Genomic DNA, 14,969 nt, shown 5'->3' with positions numbered 1-14,969 from the left:
ATGTGATCTAGTAGTCACACTCTACAGCACAAGAGAGAATGAAACTCCTGGCAATTGGCTCACTTCCCGCTGTAGAAATACTATTCCTATCTGAGACCGCAAATGATAATTGTTCAGAGGGAAAGGAAGACATTGAATTGGTATTAAATTACTCTCTCCTTCTTTCCCTGGAAGTAAACTGCTTTTGTAAGGATTCTAAAGTGAGAGTTGGTTAGCCTTTTTCAAAATATTAGGTATGATAGGAGGAATAGGGAGGAGGGTAAATGAGGAGGGTTCTTCTGTAACCTTCTAAAAGAGTTAAAAATTTCATCTTAAAGTTAACTTTAGGTTATGGCTAGTTTCTACTGGTCTGTGGCTTACTGGGAAACACATATTGTTCCGCTTACTCAGGTATATCTTTAATTTACATGGTAGAGAATCCTGTATCTGGCAGGAGGAAAACCACTTGCTGAGCTGAGAGGATTAACTGTTGTAAAATATTGACCAAGCGAATCCTTTTCTCATGCCAGTGTTTATCAACTCCTGTTGTATTGTTACAGAGCCAAACTGTCTTGTTTTAATTTTAAAGCACATAGGAATCAGAGTGAGAATCAAGGAGGGGTGAAATTCCAGCATACCTCACTGCTTTGGCTAAGTTTCCAGTCCAATATTTATAACCTACAAAATGTTCTGCAACAAGTAATTCAGATAAAGTGGGAGGAATTGGCTAGAGAGATGGGGAAAGGTGTGTCCTAGAAATGAGGAAACAAAACTTCATTTGTGTATCACTAGCCAGTCATTTACTCGTCTCAGACTATTCCAACCCTGTTTTCACTTAAAACTGATGCAGACCCAAATCACCAGCAGTCTTAAGGATGAAGACCTCCATAAGTCCTGTGCTGTGCTAGCTTCTAGCTCCTCCAGCCTCCTAAGTACCCTGAGTGATGTTCGTGTTGTGCCTGTGCTGGTGAGAGCGAAAAAATATGAAAGGGTAAGACTGAGAGGGACTTTGGGTTTGGTGCCATGGAGGAGGCTGGAACTCCATCACAGCTGTTTGCACGGGTAATTAGAGGCTGAGATGAGAGTAATCAGCCTCCCACCTTCCGCAGGGTTGGGGGTGGCAGTCTCATCTGCAGTTCGCCCAACACCTGGCCCCAAATCTGGAAGGAATGAGGGGGCAGTGGGCACTGGATGGAAAGCACCGTGTGTTTCTTGTTTAGGGAAGCGTTTAATGTTTAATAGAGTATTGTATTTTAATCTGTTGGAAGCTGGCCAGAGTGGCTGGGGAAACACAGCCAGATGGGCGGGGTATAAATAATAAATTATTAATAATAATAATAATAATTAAAACAACTCTCCAAAGTCGCCTCCGTGAGCAACAAACTTCCATTTCTTAAGATGAAAAATTGGATTTAAGTCATGGACATGCTCTGAGCGAGGGGGGAGAAATTACTCTGCTAAGTAATTCAGCCACTGAGGTGGTAAAGTATTCGAATGGAAGAAGGATTATCATCTGCGTGGAGCTGGTGTGTCGGAACGGAAGGGCGGGGTGAGCCTTCTTTGTTTCACTTTGATTCTTCGTTTTGCTATGTTACTTGACAAAATCTCCTCTGGAAGGACTGACTACCGGATTATTTATGCAAGCAAGTGAGACTGGAGAATATTGCATTTACTGATGTAATATGGTTCTAACAATTAGTAACTATGTGGAAATGGCTTTGCAAGCAAAAAAAATCAAGGCTGTTGGCGTTAATTGCTTGGACGAGATAAGGTGGAGAAACTTTGGAAGTATGCCTGGTACAGTTGGCAGAAAGTCAGATCTCCTCCATATTGGAATGTCACAGGCAACTATAAAAGTCGAAAAGTGAAAGTGGAATGCCATAGCCGGATTGGAAGCAGAAAGAAAGAAAGAAAGAAAGAAAGAAAGAAAGAAAGAAAGAAAGAAAGAAAGAAAGAAAGAAAGACATAAGAACCCACACAGAAACACACTGTTTTGATTTATCTCGCTTGCCGGATGAACTCAGAGGCTGTTGAAAACAATGAAGGATTAACATCAGAATGACATGGGAACTATCGGAAATGACTACGAAAAGCAGCAGAAATATGAGATGATTAGAACCCCAAATGGAACTTTTAATTTGGCTTCTAGTGCTTAATTAACAAGGGCTGCTTCCACACTATGCATTTTACTGGGCAAAAAATACCACAGTAAACATAATGAACAAAATGTTCCCCTTTCATATTTTCATTTTTTAGCTTGGCCTTTTCGGCCTGCTGCCATCTCAGAACCTTCAGAGTCATTTCCTTCCTGTTTCCATGTGACCCTTCTCTCAGCTGTAGTGGTTTTTATTCTCTCCCCCCCCCCCACTGGGCATGAGGAAGATGTCTCTTCTTTCACCAGGCCCTGCCTTCCTCAAGCATGGCAGCAATTCAGAAGCTCCTTCGTGTGGCCGCAGTACACTGCTTCCTGTGGGGTAGAAATGGTGGTAACAATTAGGGGCAGGATCTTACAAGTGGGGTGTTCTTTTATTACCTAGAAGAATATTGCTTATCCTTCTATTTCATTGCTGTCCTTGTTCTCCAATCTGGCATCATTAATCCCCCTCCTCTTTCCAGGCTGAAAATGTATGGGCACCTGAAGATTGTCAGGCGCCACCCTGCAATGTGAATGAAGTTGGGAAGTGTCACAGAGTTTCTGAACATGACAGTGACTTGGTAAGTTGAAAAGTGATGAAAATTATTTTTGTGGGGGTGGAGGTGGTAAAAGAGAATAGAATCAAGAAGGCAGGCAAGGGGTGGAAGGAAAATAGCTGGCAAGAGAGGAGCAAGAAAGGGAAAAGCATCTCTGTCTAACCTCTGGCTTTCCAGAAGTTGTTAGACTAAAACTCCCATCATCCTTTATCATTAACCACACTGGCTGGGGCTGATGGGAACTGTAGTCCAGCAACCTCTGGAGAGCCCAAGGTTCCCTACTATTGCTCTAAAGGACATGAAGAGTGTTAAAAAGAGAATGGGAAAAGGGACACTCTCACTACTCTTCTGGTCACAAATAAAATGTGGTTTTCAGGGCATCCTGAATGCATGACTGTGGTTTTAATCATTGTTTGTAAGGATTCTGGGATAATCTTGTATGTTCCAAACTAAGAACACTAATGATTGGGCTCTACAAGGAAAGGATGGGAGACTCAAAACTGAGACAAGGAAAGGGTCCTCGGAAGAGAGCTAGAGAGGGATAGAGAAAAAGGAGACAGCCTGTAGCACCAGGCAGCAGTGAGTCTATAAGTCCAAAGTCCTAGCCCAGATCAGGAAAAGTTTAGCTGTGTCCGCTTAGGTTCCCCTGAGTTCTCACTTAAAGCAGTAAGATATTTAGGAAAAGGGGGATACTTGTTTCATATTAACTTATACAAACTTCTTAGAGATTTTCGGCAAATAAATAAATATTGTCAAATGAACAAAATTGCTATTGTACGTTATTTGATCACCCTGCTCTTTTGCCAGGTGCTCTCACAGTCCCCACCTCACAGTCTCATTTCCTGTGATCAAAAAAGTGATACTGAAAGATGGCTGGAATACTGTTCTTGTTCACCAAAGAACCAACACAGCAGTGATTCGAGGCATTCTTCCACAAATTGGACAACAGGAGAGTTGCATATTCAGCGTTCAAGATCCCCTCACAGACGAGAGCAATCCCATGGAAGCAGTGACCGGTCCCCTCGTTCACGAAAGGGCCGACACAGCAGTGATTCACACCATTCTAGAGCAAGCCGTGCCTCACGGGAGCTGCATCTTCAGCGTTCAAGATCGCCTCACATGCGAGAACGATCCCATGGAAGCAGCGACTTGTCCCCGTGGAGGCAAGAACATAACCCGAGATTCCCTCAAAGCTAGAGGGCAGGGCTAGCTCATCCATAAGGTGGAATGAGGCTGCTACCTCAGGCGGCAGAAGCACCAGTGCTTGTGGGCACCCCTCTGCCGGTGGCAGCAGAGAAGCGGCAGCAGCATCAGTGCTGATTTTGGCCAAGATCTCATGCGATTTCAGGCGAAATCTCACTCAAAATTGGTGCCGGTGACAGTGCTGCTTTCTCTGCCAGCAGTGGAGGTAGCAGGGCAGACAGCGCAAGTGACGGCAGCAGTGGCCGGGCTCGGCAGGGTGGTGCTTCCCGTTTCGCCTCAAGCCGCAAAATGGGATGAGCCGGCCCTGCAAGACGACTCCAGTTCTTGGAACTCAGTGGGGGAACACCAGGATGGCTGGCTACCCAGAAACTGGGTAGTTTTGAATCATATGAAATGATATTGATGCCAGGCATAGATAAGAAAGGAGCCTGAGATAACTAGGATAATTTATAATAATAATAATAATAATTTATTATTTATACCCCGCCCATCTGGCCGGGTTCCCCCAGCCACTCTGGGCGGCTTCTTGGTGATACTTATGCATAGAAAGAAATGAGCCATGGGAAATGGGGAGTTCTGTTGCAAAATAGGATAGATTGAAAGCATTCCAAATTGAATGGGTTTCAGGCGGAACTCATGGCTACATTTGTACTGCAAACTGAACTGAAACTGGCTTAGCTATATCTGCCTTTCCTTGGTGAATCATGGGGACTGTAGTTTCGTGCAAATTACAGTGGTACCTCTACTTACGAATTTAATGCGTTCCGAATGCACATTTGTAAGTCGAAAAAAAATGTAAGTCGAATCCCATAGGAATGCATTGGGAGAAAAAAATCGTAAGTAGAAGCAACCCTATCTAAAAATCCGTAAGTAGAAAAAATCCTATCTAAACCGCATCCAAGATGGCGGACGGAGCTCCATTCGTAAGTAGAAACATTCGTAAGTAGAGTTATTCGTAAGTAGAGGTACCACTGTAGTCTTAGCCACCCACCATACCAGTTGGCCTGTTCCTAGAGTTTGGGGATGCAGGGAAGCAACAACGCTCAGGCTCTTGATGATGTGTTCAAAATGCAGGCGAGCACAACTTTTCAAGCGAGTCATGTGCTTCTTTTCACAGGAGAGAGCACTCCAGCTTCTGTCACTGTGGATATTGCTACAATCCACACCGAAAGAATTTCTACGAGAGAGATTCCCCTCCCTCTTATTTGGTTCAGAAAAGAAGTCATCGCTATTCCCCAGGTGATTTGTTTTTATTGAGCAGTTCAGAATGGGAATCTTCATTTTCCAGCTGAGGGGAGTAAGATATTAGTGTTTACAATATTGTCTCCTTGGGATGAAAGGGTCCTCCAAGCTGTGTAGCCTTTTGGATCAATGTTTGATTCTCCCATTGTGCCAGTCGCATTTTGCCACTGGCAAGCAACCTTTTGTGACTGTATGGAGATGGGAGCTATAGGTGCGCCTAGGATCTGCACCCCTGCCTGCCTCCAGTCCGCTGGTCTGCCAGACACAGCAGGAGCAAAAGATGCATGTCTTTTGCTACTGCTCTACCCCACAAAACACCTGATTCGCCCAGTAGAGCAGCAGCAAAAGACACATCTTCATGGAAACAGGACTTCATGGAAACAGGAATCACAGTGAAAGAAAGCAATATTTCAAGTGCAGTTGCAGAGATGACTGGGTATTCTCTCGGAGTTTTCAGGAATGTGTAAAAGGCCCCTTGTCAAATAACTATCAGTGTGTGAAAGAGCAGGTTGCCCAGCATAGCAAGTCTATCTGACCGTCACATAATTTAGGGGCTTCGTCACCCAGAGCATTTGGTAAAATCACTTTGTCTGAACCTGATTGGACCTAGGTCTACTGAAAAAAAGGGAGATGTGAGGGACAGGGGATATCGCGAAGTCCCTCCCCTCCTAAGTTCAAGCCAATCCCCGAGCACAGGGGGAAGCAGAGAGAGTTCCGATTCCAGTGGGGAAGCAGGAAGTCGTGTCCGAGGCTCAGGCAAGGTAGAGGAGCCAGGGTCCCAGGTGGGACAGGAAGGGGCGAATAAGGGCGGGAGACCCATCCCCCCAACTCCGGAATTACGCAGAAAGAGGAGGGGAAAGAGGATGGGTCTGCCAAAGCTTTTGTGTTGGAGAAAGACGCGCCAAAAGCCATTAGGAGGTTCTGAAACCGACTGACCACATCACTCCGTGTAAATAGCAATGACTTGAGCACTGTAAATACGCAGCACCAATAAAAGAATAAAATGCAGAGCTGTGTAGCGTCGTTACTCTGAAGTAGTCCACTCCGGCCACTGTGACAGCAACCTCCTAATCCTTTTTGGGCTACTTTGGAGTTGCCGGGATGAGCGTGTCAGAGGCGGAGAAATGGCGGCAGATCGCGGAGCAAGCCCAGCAAGAACTGCAGCAGCTGTCGCTGCAGGCGCAGGGGGAATTGAAGGCAGCTAAAGAGGAGACTAAGAAGGTCCAGGACGACCGGCTACAACTTGCGGAACAGGTGAGAGCGCTTCAGGAAAAAGAGCAGCAATTAAGGGCGGTGGCGGTAGACCTCCAAAACAAGCTGGATGCAGAGAAAAACAAGGCGGGAGGGGCACCCCAAGTCCAAGTGCTGCCAGGAAGGAGAGCCGGGACCCTAGTAAGCAAGTTCAATGGAGACCCGAGGGAATTTCAGGGCTTTGAGACTGAGATTGTGTATGCTCTTGAGCTGCACCACGATGAGTTCCCTGATGATGAGCACAGGGTAGCGTTTATTGTGGAGCACCTTACCGGGGCAGCCAGGGAGTGGCTAAGACCGTTAATTGCAACAAGGAATCCTTGCATGAAGAATGTCAAACTATTTCTAGAAGGTTTGAAAACGATGTATTCGTCCGATAGTCATATGGACCAGACTAAGGAGGAACTTCATAATTTACGCCAAGGAAATATGACAGTTCGCGCGTATTGGGCGAAATTCACCATGCTGGTGCACAGATTGGGGTGGGAACTAGAGTCCCCCCCAATGCAAGCGGCGTTCTACTTGGGGTTGCATGAGGAGGTGAAGGATGAGCTCTCGAGAGGTCCAAAGCCCAGTAATATGGATCAGCTGAGCAAAGCGGCTCTGGCGGTGGGGGTGAGACAGGAATCCCGGTGGAGCGACAAGCAAGCAACGCGCGCAAAGCGGGCTTGGTTCCCACGGTCGCAGGAGAAGCCACTCCCCCAACAACCCTTTCAAGCCACGCCTGGGGCCAGTCAGGACCAGGAACCCATGCAGATTGATAGCGCGCGCGCGCGGGCTTTTCAAACCCCAGCGGCGCCAAGACGCAAGGAGGGAAGGGGTGGGAATTGCTTTCTCTGCAACTCCCCCCAGCATCTCGTCAGAGACTGCCCACATCGCAGGGAGTGGCAAGGAAAGGCGGGAACGGTTGTGCCCTCCCCCACTGACGCAGCACCACAGCAGGGAAACGGGAAAGCCTGGCTGCAGGAGACAAGGGGCGGCAGCCAGGCACAGTCAGCAGACAACAGCCCCAGCCCACCCACCCGCACAGAGAGGAGCAGAGCCAGCCCACCCCTCCCAGAGCAGGAGTGGTTCTAGAAGTGACGCTCACGCTTCCAAATGGCTATCCCCTGACAGTCCTCGCCCTAATTGACAGTGGGGCGTCAGCGAACTTCTTCTCGAGAAACTTTGCAGAAGAGCACCAGATCCAGCTTCTGCAGCTGGATTTTCCTCTGCACGTGGCAACCATTGACGGCAGAGAGCTGCTGGGAGGGGCCATCACTCATCAAACCCCCCCCCCCATGAGAATGACGGTTGGAAGGCACTCAGAGACACTGGCATTCAACGTCACCACCATCTCAGACCCCCCCATCGTTTTGGGCATGAGCTGGCTGGCGCGCCATGACCCCTCCATAAGTTGGCACCAGAGATGCATCACTTTTGGATCGGACTTTTGCCTGGAACATTGCATGCAGCACCAACCAGGGGAGGGGCCTCCGATAGCCACGGTGGCCACCATGCACGTCAAAGGGGGTGAAGCGATACCCAAGCCGTACTGGGACCTGCAGGAGGTCTTCAGCGAAGCGGAGTCCGACCGTGTGCCAGGGCGGTCTCGGCAGAAGAGACAGCCAAACTGTTTGTTGACCACGTATTCAGACTGCATGGATTACCCTTAAGGGTTATTTCGGATCGTGGCCGCCAATTTGTTTCCAGGTTCTGGCGGCGGCTCATGAACCTCCTGCAGGTGGAGGTCAGCTTGTCGACGGCTAGACACCCGCAGACCAATGGACAGGCGGAGAGGGTCAACGCCATTCTGCAGCAGTACCTGAGATGCTACGTCAGCCAGAGGCAAACGGACTGGGTGGATCGCCTGCCACTGGCAGAATTTGCCTACAACAATGCGGTGCACGTCTCCACAGGGGTGTCGCCCTTTAAGGCCAATTACGGGCGTGACCTCAGATCTTTCCCTGAGAGGGAGGGGGAGGAGGAGGAGGAGGGCCCACAGGCTGAGGATTGGGCAGAGGAACTGGAGACGGTGCACCAGCAGCTCAGAGAACACTTGGAGAGAGCCAAGGAAGCGTACAAGAGGGGGGCAGATCGCCACAGGCGACCGGGGGAGGTCATTAGGGTGGGGGACAAAGTTTGGTTGTCCTCGGAGGGCCTTCCCATCAGAGGGCGATGCAAAAAGCTGGCGCCCAGAAGGTTGGGCCCCTTCACGGTCACGCAACAGGTCAACCCGGTGGCATACAGGCTGGCACTGCCAGAGGACATGAGGGTGCACCCAGTGTTTCATAGATCGCTGCTGTCGCCGTACAGGGAAAGCAGCAGGCTCCGAGACAGCGAACAAACCCCTGAGGGAGGGGGGGAGAGGGAAGGCAGGGAGCAACTCAATGAGGCCACAGCCATCCTGGATTCAAGGTGGGGGGTGGGGGGCCTGGAGTACCTCATGGCATGGGAGGATGCTCCACCGTCCCAGAATGAATGGGTCCCAGCCACTCAGATACAGGAGGAATTCCTGGTAGAAGAATTTCACGCCCCTTTTCCCCATAGACCCAAGCCCTGGCACATGGAAAGGGAGGGGGAGGGGGAGGAAGCACGGGAGAGCAGTTCACCATGGCGCTGGGAAGCGGAGTTTGAGGAACCAGAGGATGAGGTATGGGTGTCACCGAGATCCACCCAGTCAGAGGAAGGAGCAGATTGGCAGAACATTTTTACCCCCACCAGCTCTGACGCCACAGACTTTTTGGGATTCCCGTCCTCCCAGGCGGAAGGGGGGGGCTCGCAGGACTGGGGGGAGGTGTTCACACCAACGGGCTCGGAAAGCACTGAGTTCTTAGGCTTCCAGTCGTCACCGACACCTGGGGGGGACCTGGGGAGGGGTGAAGGAGAGCTTGGGAGGGGGGTGGATGTGAGGGACAGGGGATATCGCGAAGTCCCTCCCCTCCTAAGTTCAAGCCAATCCCCGAGCACAGGGGGAAGCAGAGAGAGTTCCGATTCCAGTGGGGAAGCAGGAAGTCGTGTCCGAGGCTCAGGCAAGGTAGAGGAGCCAGGGTCCCAGGTGGGACAGGAAGGGGCGAATAAGGGCGGGAGACCCATCCCCCCAACTCCGGAATTACGCAGAAAGAGGAGGGGAAAGAGGATGGGTCTGCCAAAGCTTTTGTGTTGGAGAAAGACGCGCCAAAAGCCATTAGGAGGTTCTGAAACCGACTGACCACATCACTCCGTGTAAATAGCAATGACTTGAGCACTGTAAATACGCAGCACCAATAAAAGAATAAAATGCAGAGCTGCGTAGCGTCGTTACTCTGAAGTAGTCCACTCCGGCCACTGTGACAGGAGGATAGAATGGAGAAACCTTGAACTACAACTTGGTTCATAAGCAGTCACAATTCTCTTTCTGCTTAGATAAAAGATAAGAGACTCTCATTCCTGGTATTGGAATGTGAGCAAGACAGAATTTGGTGCCAAGGAAGGAACTAGATAAGATCCTCCTCCCAGCAAATGATGCCTCTGTAAACTTTATGGTCTGGGTCTTGTCAGTTTCTTCAATAAGATGATACAACAAAGCAAAAAGTTGTCTTTTGGCAGTGAGTCTTTTGGCATATGGGTGAGAAATACTGAAAAAGTTGCAGCATTGACAGGGGAAGAAAATGATATATGTGAGGCAGGGGAAAGAGTTTCTTTCTTTCTTGATGCCCTTTGTTTTTTTGCTTTTTCCCTGAACTGAATACTCCATAGATTGTCTTCACATGTTGTTTTCACAGTTATTACTACTTACATTTCCTCATTTTCCTTTTTTCTATTAAAATGCTTTCTTGCTATTCAGTTCTTTTTATATTACATTTTATAATTGTTGTTTTTCTGAGTAAATTCTTATTTCCTCCATTTGGCATTCTTTTTTTTTGTTGATCTTCTACAATTTATATCTTTTCTTTAAAATTATTCAGCAGGATTTCCCTTAAGTTTTATCATGTCAGCTTGGTAGCTATGGATACATTTTTACATATTCTTTAGCCTAGTTCTTTTTAGACTTCTTATTGAATTAATTTTAATCAATAATAGGTGGAATATAGCAGCTTAACAGAGGATATTTTGAAGCAATGTTAATAGAACTCTATATAACCTTATTCTCTTGCCATTTTATGCACTTTGTATATATTATACAATATATATAACGTGCTATGGTCCATGGGGTCACGAAGAGTCGGACACGACTAAACGACTAAACAACAACAACATGTATAACTCTGGATATAACTCTTATATATTACTCTATTTTATAATCTGTTTTCAGTTTACACATTTTATTGTTGATTTTATAGTTTCAACATTTGTATGCTGCAATACCATTAAAGCTCTTAAGTCCATTTTATACATAATCTGGCACTTGGGTCCATTTCCAGTTGCACTTCTTTAAGTCACTAGAGCCAAAAAAGAACTTGATATTTAATCACCATTAACATTCTTTTATCCCCCGAGTTAGGGAGCCATGGCTCCCCATCCACAAAGCAAAATGCTGTCTTAACACCTCTCTTTTGCAGAAAGAAGTGAATTGTACAAAGCACCACATTCCTACAATCGTGAGAGCCCCAGAGAGGTAAGAGAAGATGCCTATATCTTACTGGCTTAAATTGGCATATGCTTGATAATTGTTGGCATCCATCTGTCTCAAAAGACAATGGAGTGCACCTCTGGAGGTGAAGTCAAACCACTGGAGAATCACAGCACCCACAGTGGCTGCAGAGACTGGTAACTTCTAACAGCTGGCTTCCTCATTGTTCTTGCTGTGCTAGCAGCACCGAAGTGACCTCTTTAGGATGCAAGCCTGGGCAATGTGTATGGAGATCCTGGGCTGCCCAGGTAACAAGACCCCCACCCCACCCCCTTGGCCTTGCTGATGTGGTCCAAAAGAAAGGGCACTATATTTGGCACCAGTTTGGCTGCAGGAGTTGCCAGAAGGAAGTGTAGAAGGCATCATCCAGCCATCTTAGGGACTCCACTCTGGATTTGTGTAGAGTTTACTCCTTAGCCTTTTCTTCTCCCGAAGATGTTCCACAAGGCAGCATGTTATGCTTAAGCTGTGAATAGATCTCTATGACAATATCAGTGGAGGTGTTTGAAAGAGAGATGAAATGAGATTCCTGTTCTCCCTGTCTCTCAAAATGAGCCCTTGAGCATGTACAGTTCATATGCCACTACAGTGGTACCTTGGTTATCGGATGTCTCTGATGCTGAACGTTTTGGTTTTCGAACGCTGAAAACCTGGAAGTAAATGCTTCTGTTTTCGAAAGCCCCTTGGAAGTCAAACGGCTTCCACTGCATGTGGCAGGGGGTTGGACTGGATGGCCCTTGTGGTCTCTTCCAACTCTATGATTCTATGATTCTATCTGTTGTTTTCCACAATTGTCTCAATTTTCGAACCTTTCGGAAGTCAAATGGTCTTCTGGAACGGATTACGCTTGAAAACCGAGGTACCACTGTATAATGATTCCTCCACATAATTGCCAAGATAACCTCTGCCTGGGATAGGGAACCTTTGGCCATGCAGATCTTGTTAGACTACAGCTCTCATCATTCCTCTCCATTGCCTATGCTGGCTAGGACTGATGCGAGTTGGCATCCAGCAACAAATACTGCTTTTGGTCTGACATGGTGCACTAGTTTTACAAAGGGTGGGCATCTATCCAACAAATCTCTGGTGGTGGCTTATTTCAGACTCCCTTTTATTTATTTATTTCTTCCTCCTGGCCTGTAAAATGAAATCCAATTCACAGAAGTTAAAGAAAAAAATATCATCCTCTCAGAAAACTGAAAAGAAGAAGAAGGCAACAGCAATTTCAGAGAAAGCAGGAAAATCTATCAAGGTAGCTGAAGAAATGTATGGATGTCTTAATATGATGTGTCTCACTTGTATGTGATCTCGTGTCCTGCTTCTAGCCTTCCCTTAGGCAGTTGGTTGACCAGCATAGGAAATGGTATACTGGACTAGATGAGCTTTCTATCTGATCCAGCAGGGTATTTATGTACATAACCCAAGTCAAGCCAGTAAAATGAGTATAAAACCTGCATGGTCCCAATGATAGCATTAACTCTCAGTAATAGAGGTTCTCCAGTACAGAGTTGTCTTCTTAGTGGGATACTGTTGTTGTTGTTGTTGTTGTTGTTGTTGTTGTTGTTGTTGTTGTCATACCTTGGCAGGTATCTTTCCAGCATTTTCTTTAGCTGAACAGATGTGCTTCCCTTACACCTCTTACCCTTGTGGTACCATGTAAATGCAGGCAAGTTGAGGTGGCGGTGATTGCCTATTAAAAAGTGGAGTTTTCCAAGCGGTATCAGTTCACTAGATCATACCTTTTCTACTATAAGGCACTTCAGAATGCTCCAACTGGTTCAGCAGCAGGAAGAGATCTACCCTTCTGTTGTGGCACTCAGATTTGGAAACTAGTCATGAGACTAGTGGGTATACTCTATTGACAGGATAGTCAACATCCTTGGGAGTTCATGGTGGGATTTTTAGTCCACAGAGTAAATGGTAAGAACAAATGCATTGGTGTCCTTAGGTGTCTTGGAGTTATTTCACTCTGATGCTCAGATTAGTATTCACCCTTCCTCTACAGAGCTCAGGATGACACACATGGATATGGATTATTCACTACCTTTGAAATAACCCTTTCACACAGGCTGGAGAGTGACTGTTCTTAGTAAGTTTAATTAAGCGAGTGGAGATTTTAACTGATCTCCCAGCCATTCTGGCTCTCCATCTGCTCATCTCCTTTTGTTTTCATTGGTACCAGCTCTGCTGGAAAGCTAGGTCTATGTCACACCCTTTCTTCAAAGAATTCAAAGTGGGGTATATGGAAAAGGTTTTTTGATATCCTGCCAAGGTTGATGCAATCCTTTGCATCCCACTTGGGTTGTTGGCAAACGAATCCAGTTGTAGCAACCAGTATGCACTAGAGTTTCCTGCTTGGGTAACAGTGTTAATTTTCTGGCATGAACAAAGCCTTGCTTTGTTAGTGAGCAGATCCAACTAGGTCCTTTTCTTTTCGGTTTCTACAGACTAAGAAGAAAACCAAAGGAGACCAAGCTAGTGGTGCACCAATATCATCAGAGACTGCACAAAAGTTACAGCCTGTGGAAACCGAATTGTCTGACCCGGTAGGAAGGAGGATTCAGTCTTGCCATGGCTGGTCTTCAGCCTGGACTAGCAAGAGTGTCGTTCCCCTTAGCTCTCTCTTCACTGATTCCCACATGTTGGCATTTGTAACTGATGCATTTATTTCTGAGTTTGTTCTGCTGGCTATACAAAAGTCATTTGCTGCAGAACAGGGACTGGGAACAGTTTTCAGCCTGGGGGCCACATTCCCTTCTGCATAACCTTTGGAGGGTCACATGACAAGGTTGGAGGGGCAGAGGCCAGAGTGGGTGGAGCAACGAATGTATTCCCCCACCCTTAGTTTCTGTACACACTCAAATGCCCCTCTCTATCCTCCATCCAGAAAAGCGAGAGGGGAATAATCAGAGCTCAAGGACATGTTCCAAAATGAGGAGGACACATTCCACAGGCAAAAGCGCTTGGTTTTGTGGAAAGAATGCTGGAAAGTTTCCTGTGTAGTTTTTGATTAATTTTTAACTTTCTGTTTTAATGTTACCGAGTAGAGGTTGCTAGCTTGTATTGTACACAACCAAGTACTTTGTGGCACATACATAATATCCCTCTGGCCTTCAATTGTGTAACAAGCACAAAGAGAACTGATGTGTGCATGTGCCTTGCTTTATTTTGCCAGTTATGGAAATGTATAAAAGCTGTAAAAACCCTTTGCTCAGTGACGTTCCCTTCAGACTTGCTCTGAGAGTGCTGTCCTGCTGCAGCAGTAAATAAAGGGGATACCTACTGAGTGCCTTGCTTGGTATCCTGCACCTTGTCTATTATTTAAACTGATTCCTACCCGGGAACAAACTGGGGAGTGGCCTCCCTTAACTATGGGGGTGCAGAGCAGTGAGGAAGTGTGGCCTGGAAAGGATTCTGACCACCAGATAAACAGGCCTAGAGGACTGCATTCAGCCCCCAGGCCTGAGGTCCCTGTTCCTCCCACTGTAAAGGCCAAGAATAGATGCAAAAGATTATGGAAGCATCTAGCTTAATGAAACATCATTGTGTGATACCTAGATCTTAGTTGTCACACCTGGGTTTCACTCTAGGACTAGTGTTAGCAGCCTCACCAGAAATATAATTTCATTCTGTTGTGAGCCAGTGATCTTGTCTTCCTCGTGCAAGAGCAAAAACTATCTTTGACACACCACTAGTTTTGTTTTAGGCTATGTTAACACCTTATCCCTTTGGGAAAATCTCTATAGATCCAGGCAACAACCTGCAGTGAGGATGCAGACCCCACTCATCCCCTGTGTGCTGGAGAGAAAGATGGCTTTTCATCATCCTCAAGGGCTTCTGAGGACCGTTCTGCAGCTGTACTAGCAAGAAAGGAAGAGATAGAGCAGGTAACTGAGCCTCTTCGGCATGTCAGTATGAATTGGGAGATCTGAAGCACAATTATTGTGACGGTCACATGCTATTTTCGCTCCTGTATCTGATACAAAAGGCTTGTGCAAGGCCAAAGTATAAA

General features: G+C 46.8%; 1 protein-coding gene across 20 annotated transcripts in view; it reads left to right on the top strand.

Annotated features, from left to right (window-relative positions):
- The window catches only part of LOC118075194 (uncharacterized), a 45,601-nt gene that overhangs the window by 28,715 nt on the left and 1,917 nt on the right, over positions 1–14,969 (top strand). For 11 of the 20 annotated variants that reach the window (XM_088674236.1, XM_088674243.1, XM_088674242.1 and 8 more), the window contains 8 exons: positions 830–970; positions 2,596–2,694; positions 3,478–3,833; positions 4,991–5,112; positions 10,887–10,942; positions 12,120–12,209; positions 13,405–13,503; positions 14,704–14,844. In XM_088674236.1, the coding sequence (XP_088530362.1) occupies positions 830–970; positions 2,596–2,694; positions 3,478–3,833; positions 4,991–5,112; positions 10,887–10,942; positions 12,120–12,209; positions 13,405–13,503; positions 14,704–14,844 (1,104 nt within the window). Of the gene's footprint in view, positions 1–829; positions 971–2,595; positions 2,695–3,477; positions 3,834–4,990; positions 5,113–10,886; positions 10,943–12,119; positions 12,224–13,404; positions 13,504–14,703; positions 14,845–14,969 lie in introns of all 20 variants that reach the window. The other 9 variants (XM_088674241.1, XM_088674240.1, XM_088674237.1 and 6 more) reach the window with 4 other exon arrangements.

Source organism: Zootoca vivipara, chromosome 7 (genome assembly GCF_965207765.1).
Source record: "Zootoca vivipara chromosome 7, rZooViv2.hap1.1, whole genome shotgun sequence".
Taxonomy (NCBI): Eukaryota; Metazoa; Chordata; class Lepidosauria; order Squamata; family Lacertidae; genus Zootoca; species Zootoca vivipara.
Note: the sequence above shows the minus strand (reverse complement) of the source record. Positions and strands in the feature narration are given on the sequence as shown.